The sequence below is a fragment of the Heterodontus francisci genome, chromosome 19 (genome assembly GCF_036365525.1).
Source record: "Heterodontus francisci isolate sHetFra1 chromosome 19, sHetFra1.hap1, whole genome shotgun sequence".
Classification (NCBI taxonomy): Eukaryota; Metazoa; Chordata; class Chondrichthyes; order Heterodontiformes; family Heterodontidae; genus Heterodontus; species Heterodontus francisci.
In genome coordinates, this window is record NC_090389.1 from 84758009 (window position 1) to 84778380 (window position 20372).

At 44.9% G+C, this 20372-nt stretch overlaps 1 protein-coding gene across 1 annotated transcript in view; it reads right to left on the bottom strand.

Annotated features, from left to right (window-relative positions):
- Window positions 1–699: 699 nt before the first annotated feature.
- The window catches only part of LOC137380263 (plexin-A1-like), a 484672-nt gene continuing 464999 nt past the window's right edge, over window positions 700–20372 (bottom strand). Inside the window, exons 29-32 of the mRNA XM_068052142.1 lie at window positions 20144–20313; window positions 18343–18555; window positions 15882–16032; window positions 700–870 (exon numbers count right to left, since the gene is read on the bottom strand). Of these exons, the coding sequence (XP_067908243.1) occupies window positions 775–870; window positions 15882–16032; window positions 18343–18555; window positions 20144–20313 (630 nt within the window). The 3' untranslated portion in view covers window positions 700–774. The remainder of the gene's footprint in view (window positions 871–15881; window positions 16033–18342; window positions 18556–20143; window positions 20314–20372) is intronic.

Consider the following 20372-nt stretch of genomic DNA (forward strand, 5'->3'; position numbering starts at 1 on the left):
GTCACTCCCGATGCCAATAAAAGGAACAATCCACTGATGGAAGTTTCGGAAAATATCACCACGCAAAATTCCTTCAAGGACACACTTTCCCACAAGGCTCATTCTCATGTGGTTTGTCCCTCTCTCACGTTCTCTCTCCCTCTTTCTTTCCTGTCAGTTTCTTCTCAATAATTTCCTCCCTTTCCTTTTTAAAAAATTTTTTTTTTAAACCTTTTATCACCATCAGTCACTAGGCATGTTACATTTAAATTATAGCACAAGTTCAACTAACAAGTATTTCACTAAAGAACATTCAAATGAAAACAATGGCACAGAACACAAACTTTTGGAAATACCATATGAATGCACACGGAACTCATTTCTATATGAATTGTTTTTAGAAGTGGAAACACTTCTCTTTTTTTTCTTTTTTTTTTCCTCTTCCTTTTTTTAAATTGTAAATTGTGCAAATTTTAGCAGTAACACTAACTGTCAAGAGGAGAACAGCAGTCCAGTTCAAGTCCCAGTGTCTTATTGACCCTGGGTCCCCTCTCCCCACCCCCCGGTCACGTAACCCACATGCCACGCGGGGGCGGAATCTGCCGATCGCGGAATTCCGTACTGCAGGCCCGCTCGGTTCCCCGGTCCCCGCTGGACCCAATGTGCACACTGCTCGATTCATGTTTCACTCCCACCCCCCCCCCCCCCCCCACCCCACAGACACTCAGTCAGTCAGTCTTCCAGGCACTGGATGTCAACCGAGCCTCTCCTCCCTTGTTCCTCCCTGGCAGGTTCTCAGCTGCTGCAGGCCATGGCATCGATCACTTGCTCCAGCTTACTCCGCAGTCTCTGTCTCCTTGCTTGCTCGTCCTTCTCCAAAGTTGATAAGATCTAAAAAAAAAGGGGGTGAGGTAGGTGGGTGGAGAAAAAGAAAAATCATTAATTGGTACACCCGGAGAACTGTTCTCTCTCTTTTGCCATGCATCAGCCATGGCTCAGTGGCACTCGCCTCCAAGTCAGAAGATGGTGGGGTCAAGAACCACTCCAGTGCAGTATAGAGGGAATGCTGCACTATCGACGGTGCCTTTTTCAGGTGAGACATTAGACCGATGCCCTGTCTGCCCACTCAGATGAACATAAAATATCCCACGGTGCTATTAAGAAGAGAAGCAGGAGAGTTCTGCCCGCGGTCCTGCCTAATATTTATCCCTCAACCAACATCATTAAAATACAAGGTTATTTGGCCATTACTGCACACAAGTTATAGCTGTGTTTCCCTAAATTACAACAGTAACTACACTTCAAAAAGTATATCATTGATGTCCTAAGGCCATGAAAGGTGCTATAGATATGCAAGTTATTTTCCTTCATTTACAACAGAGAGAGAGGGTGAGAGAGAAATTCACAGTGGCAACGCGGGGAAAATCAAATGAAGGACATGGTGAATCGCTTCATTTACTGAAGCAAGGATCACTCAGAGCTAATTCAGAGATTGCGGTTGCCACCAAAGCAGCTGTGAGTTTGGGGTGTGCCCTGCGAATGCTCAACACCATCTCCTAGCTTCTTGTGCAAGCCACGCAGTGAGGAACTCCTCCTTTCCTCGCCCCATTCCCCACCTCCTTTCAAATCGCACATTCCAACTGGGAATCCTGTGCAGCTCAATATTTCACACTGTGGCATCGCCACAGGTTAAAACAGCTCGGTGTAGGCTGATGGGGCAGGGTGCCAATTAAATAGCTAATGGTTGTCAAGACTGCGATTGGACAGAAGAATGGGAGCTTTATTAACCATTTCATTAAGTTAATCATTGCGTTAAGCGACAGGGTAATTACGACTGTTTCCAGCAGTCAGTCATCTCCATTAATATCACCATGGGCTCTGCCTCCAATGCAAACCGTGTCTTCATGCTGCTGCCTCTGATTAATGAAAGACTCTGTTCACAGATTAAACTCAGTGCACCAGCCTCATTTTGTGAAAGGAAAACCCGAAAAAGACTGGAAATAACACAACAACTTGTAGTTATATAGCGCCTTTAATGTAGTAAAACATCCCAAGGTGCTTCACAGGAGCACTATCAAATAAAATTTGACACTGAGCCGCATAACGAGGTATCAGGGGAGATGACAAGATGAGGAGTGTCTTAAAGGAGGAGAGGTGGAGGTGGGGAGGTTTAGGGAGAGAATTCCAGAACTTAAGGCCTAAGCAGCTGAAGGCACGACCAGTAATGGCGGAGCAATTAAAATCAGGATGAGCAAGAGGTCAAATTGGAGGAGCGGCAGAGATTTTGGAGGGTTATAGGACTGGAAGGGGTTACAGAGATGGAGAAGGGGTGAAGCCATGGAGGAACTGGAAACAAGGAAGAGAATTTTAAATCAAGGATTTAAAGGGTCACTGACCTGAACCGTTAACTCTGCTTCTCTCTACACAGATGCTGCCAGACCTGCTGAGTGTTTCCAGCATTTCTTGTTTTTATTTTAACAGTCAGCCCAGAATTGAGGATCATGAGCAGTTCTGAAAGGATATAATGGCTGGGGAGACAGTGCAGCATAAATTCATCAGAATGATACCTGATCTCCAATGGTTAATTTACGAGGAGAGATTACACAAAATAGGGTTGTACTCCCTGGAATTTACAAGGTTAAGGGGTGATTTGATCGAAGTTTTCAAGATATAAAGGGGAACTGATAGGGTAGCGAGAGAGAAACTATTTCTGCTGGTTGGGGAATCTAGGACCAGGGAGATAGTCTAAAAATTAGAGTCAGACTTATCCGGAATGAAATTAGGAAACACTTCTCCACATAAAGGGTGGTAGAGGTTTGGAACTCTCTGTCGCAAACAGCAATTGATGCGAGATTAATTGTTCATTTTAAAGCTGAGATTGTTAACCAGAGAGATATGGGGCAAAGCCGGGCATATGCAGTTAGGCCGTAGATCAGCCATGATCTCACTGAATGGCGAACAGGCTGAAGAGGCTGAATGGCCTCCTCCTGTTCCTACGTTCCTATCGCAAACAAACATGATTCAAGCAAAACAGAATCATTGCCAGGAATTCCATCAATCAAGAAAAGGACTTGCATATATATAGCACCTTCACATCCTCAACAATGCCCCAAAGCAGACAACAAAGCACTTCTGAGGTGTAGTTACTGTTGTATTGTAGGAATTTGCCAGACTAATCCAAGACTCTACTAACTGACACACTCACATTATCTATTTTCCAGAAATAAAACTGCCATGAATTATTCAATCAAATAACATTAACTGGAATCCTTCACCAAACCTTAGAAAATCAGCTGATTAGCATATTATACAAAACCCACCCTTGTCCTACTCTCTAATTTTAGTCAGCTGGTCTCCTTGCTTCTGATGGTCATTGCCAAGGAACAATAATTCCAACTGTATTCTTCAAACAAAAAAAAATCTTTCAAGGACATGCGTAGATGAAAATCGAAGGCTTTAGAAAATAATGCTGTGCATGGATTCGAGGGTGGTTGCTGATGCCTTTGTCTACATTCTAATGTAGGCCTCAATTTATTCAACACCTCACAAAGTAATTTCAAGGCTGCAACTGTTTTGTGTTAAAGCTGAAGTTCTACGTAGAATGACTGAGGCCAGAGTTGGGTCGTAGGCTGGAGTATGCTCTAAATCTATTGCCTCTCTGTAGGCAGCTGTTGATCATCCCTTTGTGATGATGCTGTTAACTTCTGCCCAGCCGTCAAGAGAGATTGCTGGCTATCGATGCTACCAGCAACAGCAGCTGAGGCTCAGACAATGAACTTGTAGGATGATTAAGAAACAGAGGACCCCACCACAGTTGGAAAGAGTGGGCCAGAAGACGAGGTAGATGAAGTGGCGCAGTGGCTAGCACCGCAGCCTCACAGCTCCAGCGACTCGGGTTGGGTTCTGGGTACTGCCTGTGCGGAGTTTGCAAGTTCTCCCTGTGACCACGTGGGTATCCTCCGGGTGCTCCGGTTTCCTCCCACATGCCAAAGACTTGTGGGTTAATAGGTAAATTGGCCATTGTAAAAATTGCCCCTAGTGTCGGTAGGTGGTAGGAGAATTGAGGGAAGGTGGGGATGTGAGAGGGGAAAAATGGGATTAATGTAGGATTAATATAAATGGGTGGTGATGGTCGGCACAGACTCGGTGGGCCAAAGGGCCTGTTTTGGTGCTGTATCACTCTATGATTCTAAGTAGCAGTGGGGCACCAAGCTTGACTTTGGAGGAAAGGTTGAATGAGGGAGAGGAGGAGCCCCAAGGTTTGAGGACTTCAGACAGAATGAGAGAGAGTTGCAGATGGTGGGATAAGTCTGCTTTTCTGGAGGAGGAAGCAAAGAACCTTACAGCACAGATGGCAGCAATTTGGTCCATGGTGCTTGTGACGGATCTTTGAAAGAGTTATCCAATTAGTTCCACACCCTTGCAAATTAATCCTCTTCAAATACATTGAAAGTTCCTATGAAATCTGATCCCACCACACTTTCACATAGTGCATCCCAGATCTTATAATTTCTCATTTCCCCTCTACTTCCTTTGCCAATTATTTTAAATCTATGACCTCTGGTTATCAACTCACTTGTCAGAGGAATCAGTTTCTCCCTACTTGCTCTATCAAAACCCCTCATAATTCTGAACAACTCTATTAAATCTCCCAGTAACATCTCTGCCCTAAGGAGAAGAACTCCAGTCTCCAATCTCTCCACATAGCTGAAGTCTTTCATCCCTGCCATAGAGTCATAGAGAGATACAGCACTGAAACAGGCCCTTCGGCCCACCGAGTCTGTGCTGACCAACAACCACCCATTTATACTAATCCTACATTAATCCCATATTCCCTACCACATCCCACCATTCTCCTACCACCTACCTACACTAGGGGCAATTTACAATGGCCATCATCCTGGTAAACCTCCTCTGTACCCTCTCCAGGACCTAGGCATCCTTCCTATTTCAAACTATTAGACCTAAAGACTGACAAGTCCCCAGGACCAGATGGCCTGCATTCTAGGGTCTTAAAAGAAGTAGTTGCTGTGATAGGTTACAATCTTCCAAAACTCCTTAGATTCTGGAAGTGTCCCAGTGGATTGGAAAATAGCCAATGTAACATCTTTATTCAAGAAAGGAGGGAGACAGAAAGCAGGAAACTACAGGCCAGTTAGCCTAACATCTGTCATAGGGAAATTGCTAGAATCCATTATTAAGGAGGTTACAGCAGGGTACTTAAAAAAAAAATAATGGGATCAGACAAAGTCAAGTTTGTGAAAGGAAAATCTTTCTTTAATTTATTAGAGTTCTTCGAGGAAGTAACAAGCAAGGTAGATAAAAGGGAACTTGCAGATGTGGTGTACTTGGATTTCCAAAAGGTATTTGATAAGGTGCCACATCAAAGGTTACTACACAAGAGCACATGGTTTTGGGGATAACATGTTAGCAAGAATAGAGGACTGGTCAGCTAACAGGAAGCAGAGAGTAGGGATAAATGGGTCTCTCTCGGTTTGGCAAGCTGTAACCAGTGGAGTGCCCCAGGGATCAGTGCTGGGGCCTCAACTAGTTACATATCAGTGACTTGGATGAAGGGAGCAAATGTTTGGTAGCTAAATTTGCCAATAACACCAAGATAGGAAGGAAAGGAAGTTGTCAAGAGGAGGTAAAGAGTCAACAAAGAGACATAGAGTGGTTGTGTGAGTGGGCAAAAATTTGGCAAATGGAGTATCATGTGGGAAAATCTGAACTTGTCCACTTTAGCAGGAAAATTAGAAAAGCAGAATGCTATTTAAATGGAGAGAGATTGCAGAACTCTGCAGTACAGAGGGATCTGGGTGTCCTGGTACATGAATCACAAAAAGTTAGTATGCAGATACAGCAAGTGATTAGGAAGGCAAATGGAATGTTGGCGTATATTGCAAGAGGAATCGAGCACAAAAGGGAAGTTTTACTGCAGCTGTACAGGACCTTGGTGAGACCACATCTGGAGAACTGTGTATAGTTTTGGTCTCCTTATTTGAAAAAGGATATAATTGCATTAAAAGCAGTTCAGAGAACATTCACTTGTGTAATTCCAGGGATAAAGGGCTTATCTTCTGAGGAAAGGTTAAACAGTTTGGGCCTGTACCTATTGGAGTTTAGAAGAATGAGAGGTGATCTAATTGAAACATATAAAATTCTGAGGGGACTTGACAGAGTGGATACCTCTCTTGTTTCCTCTAGTGGGAAGACTAGAACTAGGGGACACAGTTTAAGAATAAGAGGTCTCCCTTTTAAGATGGAGATGAGGAGAAATATTTTCTCTGAGGGTTGTTAATCTGTGGAATTCTCCTTCCCAGAAAACAGTGCAAGCTGGGTCACTGAATTTATTCAAGGCTGAATTAGATAGATTTTTGATAGACAGGGGAGTTTAAGGTTATGGGGGGGAAGACAGGAAAGTGGAGTTGAGATCACAACCATATCAGCCATGATCTTATCGAATGGCGAAGCAGGTTTGAAGGGCCGAATGGCCTACTCCTGCTCCATGTCCTATGTTCCTAAAGTGTGGCAATCAGAATTGGACACAATACTCCATCTGAGGCTGAACCAATGATTTGTGGAAGTTTAGAACACAAGAACCCAAGAAATAGGAGCAGATGTAGACCATACAGCCCATCGAGACTGCTCCGCCATTCAATACGATTACGGCTGATCTTGGGCTTCAATTTCATTTTCCTGCCTGCTCCCCGTATCCCTTAAAAATATCCGTGATGTTCAGTTTATGATACTTTAGCATGACATCCTTGTTTTTGCATTCATTGCCCCTATTTACAGGAGGAAGAAGGGTGTGCAGATTGATGATTTGGTTTCTATTTACAGGAGGAAGAAGGGTGTGCAGATTGATGATTTGAAGCTTTGGTAGATGGTGGATTCCAGCTTTCCCCTCGCCATATCCAACAATCCCATCTCCCCACTGCTTCCACCCCTACACAGAGCCACTTACTGGCCCTATTTTATTCCTTACATAGTGAGGCAGATTCCATTGCAATGGTGGCAATGCTAAAACAACTGAGCATATCCAACTTCCATCTTCATCTGCCGGTTGTGGACATCCCCCAGCATCAGAAAGGTGGAGCGTGGAGGGGAGGAGTGGGGAGCAAGAAGGAGGCAACCTGTGCTGGTGGTGGATGTTACCCAGTATCAGCCGAAGGGGAGGGCAGATTGGGGGAAAGGGTAGGGGGAAGCTTCTGCTGGTTGTGAAGCTTGGTCCACCCATGGTCAAAGCACATTATTGGCCAGTGCCAGCTGCCTGGACTATTTAATTGCCACATTTTGACAGCAGGCATGGCAGAAAGAGCAGGCGCCAGAGAAAGAGAGAAAAGGGCTCATCAAGGGGGGACGAAAGGAACCAATAAATGATGCCCAGTAAACTACCACAAGCAGCCATAATAATTATTTATTTACTTTTCTCTGATTGCCTGTTGAACTCCCCTGACACTATACCCAGCACCAACCATCCCGAATGTAAACAACGGAGTCGAGAGAGCAAGCCTAGACAGGAAGCGTCAGGAAGGTACTTGACAATGGCAGCATCACTGTTGCACTCCATTCCATCCTCACCCAGCATCCAAAAGTCGAGTGTACTGCATAGCCACCAGGATAGAGAAATTCCCATCCCCCCGCCCAGCACTCTCAAGCCAATAATTCTCTCCCTAATCTAAGGGGCACCAAGGAATCCACTTTCCTTTGAATCCACTTTGAATATTCATATGAATCCAACACTAGAGGCTGGATTTTAACTTAGGCAGATGGGAATTCGCCACCAATGTAAAAGTCGGTGGCGAACCCCTGGGAGGCCTACCCGCCCAGCCTGGGGAGCCGTCTCGCATTTTACGGGTCCCCGGGCTTTAATTGTCCTGAGGTGGGACTTCCACCCGCTTGAGGGAGGAGGTCCCGCCTCAGTGAGCTGCCGGCCAATCAGCGGGCCGGCAGCTCTTAGTCCCAGCAGCGCCACTGGGAGCAGTGACCACTGCCAATCCGATGGATCCAGGAGTGAAGGTAAGTTGGGCATGCCTCACCAGGCAGATCGGTCCTTCCCTGGTGAGGCTGGAGTGGTCGTTAGGGGGCATCTTGGGAGGCAGGGGCAGCCTTCAATCGGGCACCGTGTGTCTGACTACCATGCCGCCCCCCACCCCCCCCCAACCCCGGGCGCACGGAAAGGCTGGCAGCTATTGCTGGGTGACCTTTCACGTCCCCAGCACACCCGTTTGCCACGGGTAAAATGCCCGTGGAGGCAGGCGTGGGCCCTTAAATGGCTACTTAAGGGCCTTGATTGGCCTTGGGCGGGTGGCCGTTACCCCACCCCCCCCCCACCCTGCCTGACCGCCGTAAAGTCGACTGGAGGTGGGAGTGGGGCAGGTAGGCCTCCCAGAGCCTCCCGCTCAATTTTACGCCGCCCCCACACCACCAACCGACCTGCTGGGGCGACGTAAAATTCAGCCCTATGTGTCAAACTTGGTTCAGGTTCTCGTCTGAGTCAAAAGGTTGTGGGTCCGACTCCCAATCCAAACACTTGCGCCCATAATCCAGGCTGACACTCCAGGTCGGTACTAAGGGAGTGCTGCACCGTCGGAGGTGCCGTCTTTCAGATGAGATGATAAACTGAGGTCCAGTCTGCCTTGTTAGCTGGATGTATAAGATCCCGTGGCACCATTCTGAAGAAGGTACCTCGAATGAGCAGTTGTCTTATGAGGGAAGGTTGGACAGACTGGGCTTGTTTTCACTGGAGTTTAGAAGAGTGAGGGGAGACTTGATTGAAGTTTATAAGATCCTGAACGGTCTTGACAAGGTGGATGTGGAGAGGATGTGTCCTCTTGTGGGTGAGTCCAGAACTAGGCGGCACAGTTTTAAAATTAGGGGTCGCCTTTTCAGGACAGAGATGAGAAATCTTTTCTCTGAGTGTTGTGCAACTTTGGAACACACTGCCTCAAAAGGTAGTGGAAGCAGGATCATTGAATATTTTTAAGGTGGAGGTAGACTGGAGTTCTCCCCAGCATCCTGGGGCCAATGTTTATCCCTCAACCGGCACCACATACAGATGATCCGGGTCATTATCACATTGCGCTTTGTGGGAGCTTACTGTGCGCAAATTGGCTGCTGTGTTTCCTGTATTACAATTCAAAATGTACTGTATTGGCTGCAAAGTGAAAGGCGCGACAGAAATGGAAGTTCTTGCTTTCCTTCTCGTGGAGACATCATGTCATTGTGTCATGTGACTGCTATAATGGTAGATGATGAACAAGATGGGGTTTGGTTTTTCTTGGTCCAGCAATTTCTATGGGAATACCGGGGTGTGGGGCGGGGGATATCGAGAGCGAGGGTGGGGCACTGATACTACACGATAAATTTTTCAACGTTCAATCAAAATGAGCACCTGTGGACAGGTTACTGGCTGCAGCAGGTCCACAGGAACATAAAACAGTGTTAGATTCTCGGACAATGGGCAGCCGACAATCAGCAGGATGACCACCCACAGTGATCTGGCTCGTGTTGTGCGCAAGAGTTGAAATTAATTAGGGAAAACACAAATTTAAAAGACATGAAATAAAAGGGCCGATTCAATCAAGTCTCTCACTCAAAATGGACGTTATTATTTGTCAAGACAATACATCAATTGCTTGTCTTTCTGGGGTTTTTTTTCTGTCTGACACAAGCTGCTCTGTTCAGCGTTAATTACTGTCGAAGCATGCCAACAAATGAATGGATGCACCACGGGAGCATTAGCTGAGCGTGTTATAATGAACAAACAGTAGTCACCACAGATGCTGGGAAACACGCCTTAGGAAGGATGTGAAGGCTTTGGAGAGGGCAAAGAGATTTACTTGAATGGTTCCAGGAATGAAGGATTACAGTTCTATGGACAGACTGGAGAAACGGGTTGTTCTCCTTAGAGCCGAGAAAGCTAAGAGAAAATCTGGTACAAGTGTTCAAAATCATGGAGGGTTTGGATAGAGTAAATAAAGAGAAACTGCTTCTACTGGCTGATGGGTCAATAACCAGAGGGCACAGATGCATGGTGATTGGCAGAAGGACCAGAGGCAACATGAGGAAAATCTTTTTACGTAACGCGTGGTTCGGATTTGGAAGGCATTGCCTGATTGGGTGGTGGATACAGATTCAATAGTCGCCTTCAAAAGGGAATTGGATAAATACTTGGGAGAAAAACTTGCAGGGATATGGAGAAAGAGCGGGGGAGTGGGACTAATTGGATTGTTCTTCAAAATAGCCGATACAGATTTGATTGACTATTCTGTGATTCTGTTAGATTGTAAAATGACATGTAAATCGATAATTGAAAGGGGGCGGGGCTGGGTCACCTGCCAATTTTCCAAGATGTTCCTCACATTCAAGGCCGTTTTAAAAAGGCATGCGGGATCCATAGCTTTATAAATAGAGGCATAGAGTACAAAAGCTAAGGTAAACCTTTATAAATCAGTGGGGCTCAACTGGCTAGACGGAGGGATACAATGAAAGTGGTTCTGGAATATTGATTACTGTCCAACGACCCAAGGGGTAGAAAAGACCAAGAAGAGATTTTAAAGGATTTCGAGAGGGCTGTTCCCTCTGGTCAGGGGTTCAATGGTAAAATGTCATCAATTTAAAACTGTCACTAAGAGAAGGAGATGAAAGGATGCATGAAAACATAGGAAAGTACTAGACGGGAAGTGACCCAGGTCCATCTAGTTCATTTTATACCAGTCTGGTGAACAGATCAAACAGCGATATCAGAGATGTTGACTAATCGTAGCAATTAACCTCTTTCAATGAGTCTACAACAGACCTGACAAGACATGGGGAAAACCCTCAGCGGAGACCTTTGGGAACCACTGGTCCAAAGTCACCTGTTGCTCCCAAGCATGCAACACTCACCATACGTCTTGTCTCAGATTACTTGCATGCTCCATCCCCAAGATGTCTTTCACAAGATAACATCCAATTTCTTTTTGCAGAGGTTTGTTGGAGCATGGAATGCTTTGCCACAGGGAGTGCTTGAGGCAGAGATTGCATCTTTTGAGGGGACACTGGACATAAATTTGAAGCAAAGCTAAATACAGGGCAATGGGGAGAGATCAGGGCAGTGGAATTAGTTCTGGAATGCTCTAGCAAAGGTTGAATGGCCCCTTTTTGTGCCGTAAGTTTCATTACTTCTATGAAATTCCACCCAGCCACCTCTGCCCCCACTGGAATATGTATATTTGTGTCTGGGACTGGGAGTTAGTCCATATAATGGGTCAAATTTTGCTGGAAGAGTAAAGGCGTGTTGACAATACACACAATTATTGATGCACAAATCTGCCAAGAGCTCGCCTTAGCCTCCCTGTTATTTTTAAGAACTTGTTAGTTTGCACATTAATTGTCCATTAAACTCTCAGCAAAAAGTTAGGGATGGTCATTAAGAGCGCAAGTACCCTTTTAACAACATGATAATCATAAAATACAACCTCTCTCGTCCAGAAAGGGAACAATTTAATTGTTTGTCAATTTCAGTCTCATTCCTGCATGTAGCAATTTTTTTTTCCAGATTTAAAAAAATTTCAGATTTTAAATTTTTCTTTCTTTTCCTTTCTCTGTTTTTTTCTCTATTAATCCAATCTTTTGTTACCTCTCTTTCTGTTTTTGATTCGACTGTAATTCACCCAATTTCCTTCTCCATCTTTCCTCAATTTCTTTCTCAATCCTTAAATCCCATTGGTTAAGGAAATAGACTGTTGGTCCCGTTGTTCACTGAAGTCCCAGATGCCCCGTTGCCCTCACCGTGTTATCACATTCAGAGCAAGTTACAGAGTAAAATATTTTCGAGTTGAAGGGTGTAGGAAAACTCTTATCACAAGCATAGTTTTTTTAATTTGTTCATGGGATGTGGGCATCACTGGCTAGATCAGCATTTATTGCCCATCCCTAATTGAGTGGCTTGCTAGACCATTTCAGAGAGCATTTAAGAGTCAACCACATTGCTGTGGGTCTGGAATCACACCTAGGCCAGACCAGGTAAGAACAGCCGATTTCCTTCCCTAAAGGGCAGGGAGGGTGAGTGTCTAAAGGACATTAGTGAACCACATGGGTTTTTACTACAATTGACAATGGTTTCACGGTCACCATTACACTTGCTTTTTTCTTACATTCCAGATTTATTAATTGAATTCAAACTTCACCATCTGCTGTGGTGGGATTCAAACCCATGTCACCAGAACATTAGTCTAGGCCTCTGGATTACTAGTCCAGTGACATTACCACTGTGCTACCACCTCCCCTTAGGTCATGTGCAACAGGTGAGCATAGAATTAGGCTCAACTCCAAAATGACCTACTCCCAATGAGAGTCAAATCCATCCAGAGAGGAGGGGAGCAAAATTAAAGGAATAAAAGGACAAAAAAATATCTGAAAAGGAAAGTTCATTTTTATAATTTTTCAGCTTAAATCCTCATATTGATTGAAGCCCGCCCTGACAACTCTTCAATCCCCCCAAAAGATAAGCTAGAGTTTTTCAAATTGTATTTAAATGCTCAGTTAGCAAAATCTGCATATGTTAATGACACAAAGCCTGCTTAATCAAGGTGAGCAGCAAAAGGACAGGGATTTAAAAAAAAAAATACTTGCACATAGACTGGCAGTTTCTCTGCTGAATTGCAATCAGTTCTGTGTCAAAGTACAGGCAGACTAGGGACCCAGTCAGGAGATGGCTCCCCACTCTCCCTCAAGAGATCGGCACATGCTCAGAAATGCACACTCCATCATTAAAGTGCAATAAAGAACGTGATGAGCCATGCAGGAATGGTACGGAATCATCAGTCACTGTCACCCGAGGTTGATAATTTCTCTCTTCGATGCACTTACTGCTTCTATATGAAGCTTCTGCAAAGCTTTCATTAACCGACTGAAGCTTCCTGCTTGCTGACTAAATGGTGACGAGTCTTCAACCATTTCCTTCGCAGGTTAATAGAAAAGGTTGGCCCACTGTAAGGCGAACCCAATGTCATCTCCCATTTCCAATCCTTCTCTCTCTCCACGTTCAACAATACCATGTATTTATACAGCGCCCTTGCCAATAGTTAAACATGCCACGGCACTTGGCAGGGGAATAATCAGACAAAATTTGACACCGAGCGACATAAGGAGATATTAGGACAGGTGACCTAAAACCTGGTCAAAGAGGTGGTTTTAAGGGGTGTCTTAAAGGAGAGACAGAGATTTGTTTTCTGTTGTTAAGGACCATCCGAATATCCATGGATCTCTTACCCCCGCCCCCCCCCCCCCACCAATCCCTACCCCCATTTGTACCTAAAGCCCAGCTGCAACATCCTAGAGCTACAGAGGCCCAACCTTACCCTGAGGGTTGAAAGGAACTGTGGGCTGTTAGGTATACCACTGTATTAGGCCATGAATTTGATAGATACACACCAGTGTAATGTCTCAGAGCATTCTGTCCCCTTTACAGCAAGCAACGTGAACATATATTGCTCCTTTAATGTAATAGAACATCTCAAGGTGCTACACAGGAGTGTAACCAGACAAAATCTGAGACTGAGCAAAAGAAGATAGAGTCAGAGTCATTATGGCACAGAAGAAGGCCTTTCAGCCCATCAGGTCCATGCCGGCTCTCTGTAAAGCAATTCAGTTAGTCCCATTTCCCCGCTGTATCCCTGCAAATTTATTTCCCTCAAGTGCCTATCCAATTTCCCTTTGAAATCATTGATCATCTCTGCTTCCATCCCCCTCGCAGGCAGCGAGTTCCAGGTCATTACCATTGGTTACATTAAAAAGGTTCGTCCTCACATTCCCCCCCTGCATCTCTTGCCCAAATCCTTAAATCTGTGTCCCCTAGTCCTTGTACCATCTGCTAATGGGAACAGCTTTTCTTTGTCTACCTCATCTAAACCTATCATAACCTTGTACACCTCTAGCAAATCTCCCCTCAATCTCCTTTGCTCCAAGGAGAGCAACCTCAGCTTCTACAACCTAACCTTGTGACTAAAATCCCTCATCCCCGGAACCATTCTGGTAAATCTCCTCTGCACCTTCTCAAGGACCCTCACATCCTTCCTTGATGTTAGAACAGGTAATCATTAGGTTGGTCAAAGAATTAAGGTGTTAAGGAGCTTCCTAAAGGAGGACAGAGAGTGAACTTGGTGTTAACTTCACCTACACTCTTTGATTTACCTCGCCTTGGTTTATTGGTTGGTTTTTTCTGCACTATGGGCTTCAAATTTGGCCCCAAATTTGGGAGTTCAGGATGCTTCTCTGAGCTGGTCTCCACCCTCCAAGATGGGGCCTCACTTTCAGCAGGGCTCAATGCACTTACCAGCTTCCTGCTGCTCTTCCAACCCCAATTTAAGGAGTTCCCACCCTCGGCCCTGCCCCCTCCACATCTTCAGGCTTATGAGGCGGGGGGCGGGAAAAGAGGTGCTGCCCCTATGAGGACTGGATTAAGCCCTTCCGGAGTTGCCATGGTTGTGTGCCAGAAGGTCGATGGAATTTCGCGTCTCCTTAATCTACACATGGGCCACTCACACTTCAGACATCGCACATTGTTACCGATACATAAAAATCTTAACAAGAGAAACATCGCTTCCTGCCAGTTGTTTGGACCGTAGCATTTTATAAACAAGTTAACCTCTAAAAGACCTCAGAACGTCCCTATTTACAGCAATTAGGCCTCACTACACCTTGACATTATGCACTGTTTGCTATGAAATGTTACACTTCAGTCATTATAAAGGAGATGAGAGGGAATCATGTGGACCTGAAAGTGCTTTGTTTTCTGATTGAATTGTGGATTGTTGTCCATTCTAAATTTCTCTTCTATCACCCACAATCTTTGGAAGGAGGAAAGCACCAGTCTGAGGGGATTGTTATTTTGCATCATGAGCTCACTGGAAACCAATGATCCCTCTAAATTTTCTTTGTTGTGTGCCATACCTTCAAATTTTTTTTGCGTGGCTGCACACGTGCAGTACCTTAAAGGGAACAGTTTGTGAGCGGCCTGTGTGGTACCTTCACGGTTGCTGCATGGACTCGCACACGTGCAGTTTAGAAGGATTGTTGCTGGAAACAATGGGATTCTCTGGCTGAACCCATTAATCGAAAAAATCCACAAACTCTTCTCCCCAGGATGTACCATTGCACATTGTACAAATCAGCCTACACTGAGCTATCTGATGTCAGTAATGAGGCAATGGCTAAGTGGGTGAGAAGAGGAACAACACCCTACGGGCTGACTGGGAAGGCCTCTACAGTCCCATTGTTCTGCTGGAAAATGGATGATCGGCAAGGACAAAGGACCAAGCCCCTCAGCTGTAGGGTCATCCAAGATGGCTTAGCCTGCTGACCTGCATTATGAGTAATGACCAGGGGCAAGATGTTGTAGGACAGCCAAATCTGTAGGGAACGACCCTCGCAAGTGAGAATGGAGATATACTGGGCAAGACAGTGGGAGACTGTGGTGTAGTGGTAATGTCACTGACCTAGTAATCCAGAGGCCCAGACTAATACCCTGGGGACACAGGTTCAAATCCCACCATAGCAGCTGGTTGAATTTAAATTCAATTAATTAATAAAAATCTGGGACTGAAAGCTAGTCTCAGTAATGGTACCATGGAACTATCAATTGTCATAAAAACCCATCTGGTTCAAATGTCCTTTTGGGAAGGAAATCTGCCTTTCTTACCTGGTCTGGCCTACATGTGACTCCGGACCCACAGCAATGTGGTTGACTCTTAAATGCCCTCTGAAATGGCCAGGCAAGCTATTCCATTGTCAAAGGCAATTAGGGATGGGCAACAAATGCTGGCCTTGCCAGTGATGCCTACATCCCATGAAAGAATTTTTAAAAAGGGAAAAAGATGATGGTCAGATAGCAAAATGGCATCTGAAGCCCTTACCTCATCCCTGTATTTGTTGATGTAGGTGTATATCTCATGCAGTGCACTATTGCTGTTGAACTGGCTCAAATGTAGCCGGGACTGTTCGGCCAGATAAGCGCTCATGTCCTGGTCGCTGATCACGGGCATCTTGGAGATATCTGCGTAGTACCTGAAACAAACACATGGAGGAAAAAAAAAAGAGTAATTCACAACCACACACAATCAAATGAAGGACATAGCCACGAGATCCTGACATTGATTTCAATGCAAGTTCGGAGACCAGGTCTTGAAACTACACCTTCAGCTTCTCAACCGTATGCAGAAAGTAGAAGTGGCCCCGAGTTGAGGGGGAATAAATTGGCAGTTAATTGGAGAGAGTGACCATCATCGAAACGGACATTTAGTCTTCCAAAGTTGGGATCAACAATGTCCTATGGGATGGCTGGAATGTCTCTACACTCCCATTGACAATGCATACCAAGCATGGTGGCTGAAAGTGATTGCATGCAGTCCAGACTATTTAGAGGTGTAAGGATGCGTTAAAGGTGCAATAGTGTCAGCAGGTCCTGGGTGAACCTCTCTCAGTGTGTTGAGCAATTAAAAATTCTGCTTTGACTTCAGCCTCTCCATTTTATTTTTAAAAAGGGGGTTCAATGTCACCTTCGGAAGATTAGGAGATGCAATGGGATAGACGTTAATCTTAACACTCTGAATGGACCTCCCACTCTGAGGGAACATGTTGGCCTTCAATTGTGTGCCAGTTTGGCTCAATGGATAGCACTCTCACCTCCCATACAGTGGGTTGCAGAACGTGGGCAGGTAAACTAGGCTGCTCTCCAGTGTAGGGTTGAGGGAGCACTGCCTTTTAGATGACTCATTCAACCAAATATGCCTATTCAGGTGGATGTTAGAAGACCCCGTGGAACTATTTAAAGTGGAGAAGGGAACTCTCCTGGGATCTGCATTGCTCCCTCAACTAGCACCACCAGAAAAACCCAGAACAAACAGCCACCATTTGTCTCACCGCTGTTTGTGGGACATAATGACTGGCGCATAATGGCTGCCAATATTTACCCATTTAATCAAATAATCTTCAAAAATAATTCACCGTGCAGCATTTGGATCATCTTTATCGCAAGACGATTTGAGTACAGGAGTAGTGAAGTCTCGCTTCAATTCAATTGTATGGAAGCTTGGTTAGACCGCGCCTGGAGTACTGTGTGTAGTTTTGGTCCCCTTACCTTCGGAAGGATATTATTGCCATCGAGGGAGTGCAAATAAGGTTCACCAGACTTGTTCCCGGGATGGTGGAACTGTCCTATGAATACAGATTGGGGAACTGGGCCTGTATTCTCTAGAGTTTCGAAGAATGAGAGGTGATCACATTGAAACCTACAAAATACTTAAAAGGATAGACAGGTAAGATGTTTCCCCTGGTTGGGGAGTCTAGAACCAGGGGACACAATTTCAAAAGATGGGGGAAGCCATTTAGGACAGAGATGAGGAGAAATTTCTTTACTCAGAGGGTTGTGAATCTTTGGAATTCTCTACCCCAGAGGGCTGTGGAAGCTCAGTCATTAAGTATGTTTAAAACAGAAATTGACAGATTTCTAAATACAAATGACATAGGGGGATATGGGGATAGTGTGGGAAAAAGGCATTGAAGTGGATGATCAGCCATGATTGTATTGAATGGTGGAGCAGGCTCGATGGGCTGAATGGCCTACTCCTGCTCCGATGTTCCTATGATAAGGTTGCACTGTATATAAGTAGAAGTATTAATACAGTACAATATAGCCCAGTTACAATCACTTCAATCCAAAACCGGAAGGGGTGGGTTCACAGCACAGCTTCTGATGCTTGAATTAACTCGTGAATATTCATTGAATGTTTTTAACAATCTTTAATCACTCACACCAGAATGATACAGGGTCTAAAAGGGTTCAATTATGAAGACAGATGGCATACACTAGGCTTGTATTCCCTTAAGTATAGAAGATTTAGGGGATCTAATTGAGATGTTGAAGGATTTAAAAGGGTAGATGAAGAGAAACTGCTTCCTCTAGTAGGGGCGAATCCAGAACCAGGGGGCATAGCCTTAAAATTAGACTAAGTCATTCGGGGGTGGTCAGGAAGCACCTCTGCACACAAAGGGTGGTGGAAATCTGGAACCATCTCCTCTTAAAAAAAAAAGCTGTTCAGGTTTGGGGTCAATTAAAAATTTCAAAACTGAGATGGTCAGATTTTTATTAGGTGGGGATATTGAAAGATATGAAACCAAGGTGGGTGGATGGAGAGAAGATGGGGATTGAATGGCAGAAAAAGGCTAGAGGAACTGAAATGGTCTCTTCCTATCCCTATATTCCTAATGCTTCCTTGTTTTTTTAGCAAGGTGCGAGCCCGATACGCAGCACAGCCCACCTTCTCTACCCAACGCTGCCAAACAGCACTCAATGAAAGTAAAACACATCTTGCGTACCTCTCCACCCAGTTTTTGTAGTTGGGAATGTCTTTCGCGTACAGTAGTTTGTTTGAGGGCGAGTCCTTGCCCAGTTTATGCTCAGAGGTGGAACAGGAGTCCATGAAGGTTTGTGCTACCACAGAGAGGCAGGCATCAGTAATACTGTTCTTGTGAATGTCAAAGACAAACTGCGGATTTTTGATAACATTCACCCAAAATCGTAGAGGTAGACTAGAGAGAAAAAATAAAAGTAAAGACCATTAGTTGGAAGAAATTATCAATGTCAAAAAAAAAAATCACCAACCCATTAATATTTTACTATCTACTTTAGAAGAGCATAGACTTAAGAGGCAACCTGATAGAGGTCGGTAAATAATTGCAGGGGTGGATAGCACGCCTATTGATCGATTATGCCTGTCTGACAGACTGTGGAGTACCAGGGGAAATAAGTTTAAACTATGTAGTGGTATGTAAGATGTTGGGTAATTGTTCTTGTCCCAGAGAGTACTGAACCTCTGGAATGGGTTTCTGCTTGCTGCGGTGGAAGCTGACTCTCTCTGAGCCTCGAAGAGGGAGCTGGACTGAGGCAGAGATCACATCACATGGAAAGTAAGAGCCTCTATATATAACACTTGGTCCATGCGATGTCCTGGACTGGTTTCGACTGCCTGAGGACGTTGAAGAGAAATTTTCCAGAGTATTTTTTTCCCTTAATGTTACTTTTAAAAAAAAACCTTTCCCAGGAGATTGAATGGCTGCAGATGGGCAGAGAGAATGGAAGGACTGTTTAAGCCAAAAAAGGGTAGGCTTGCTGGACCAGGTAGTCTCTTTGTATGCGTAAGCAATAAAAACCAGTCACTTGCTTCACTCGGACAGCAGCAAACACGGCACCGTGCACGGTACATACTTTTAACCCAAGTGGACTGAGCATTCTGAGGGGAGTCTCTTTGTCAACAAACCCCTGGAACAGGGTTGTCCAACCTGCTGCCCTGGAGCCACTTGCACCCCAGAAACCCCCAGCAACCTGGCCCCTGGAAACCCAGTCCTATTAGCACTTGCATTTATTTATCTGGGTTACAATTGGTGCAGCTGTTCTTAGTGCTGGTGCCTCAATGAGATGCAGATTAATGGGAACTGGAATTCAAACTTTACATAAGCTCCCGAGTCTCACAGTGCACAAGCTGTATGCAGACAAGATGAACATCAGTATACTTAACATGACCATAGATTCAACAAGAAGTTGACGCCTCTACAGTTAATCAACAACTTGTATTTATAGAATCAGGGAGCACAGAAGGAGGCCATTCAGGCCATCGTGCCTGTGCCTATACTGTGCCTTTAATGTCTCACAGAAGTGTAATCAGAGATCGAGTTCCTGACATTAGTTCAAGCTGACCAACTGACACTTGAGCCATTCTAAAATTGCATGGCATTGTGAATCATTACAAAGGATCTCCTGAATAGTCAATGACAGTTCCAACCTTATCACCATTTACCACTGACCATCAGTAGCTCATCTGGGACTAAAACTGGATGAGTCTGTTTGGAAGACGGGAAGTTATGTGTTAGGAACAGTTGACCCCAGCCAATTTAATAGCTTGTAAGAGATGACTGTCACCCTCCAGATCTCTTTCAGCTTCTCCCGGAGTCAAAGGGGGAGGTCAAACTTTAAGCGAAACCAAAGGCCATTCAAACCTCCATTTCACAATAGAAGTAGGACTTGCAAAACCTCACACTGGACCAGTCCACATGAGTTCCAAGAGACATTTTGCTCTCATCCGGTTTGATTCTCATCATCGTGTGTTCCAACAATGCTCACCAGTTACTCTTCCAGGTATGTCGGACATCGTGGTCAGTGATCAGGTGTTTATCCGCCTGCTCATCCAGAAAGTCAAACATGTATTTGATTGCAAGAGGAAGGGCACTGCCCCTGTGTGCTGTACTGAATATCGTCTCAAACAGGTCGTCCACAAACTTCTGGAGGGTTCCCTGAAAGAGCAAAGCCGTTCAAGTCAGTGCTACTTCTGAATTGCACCAATGACATGCTT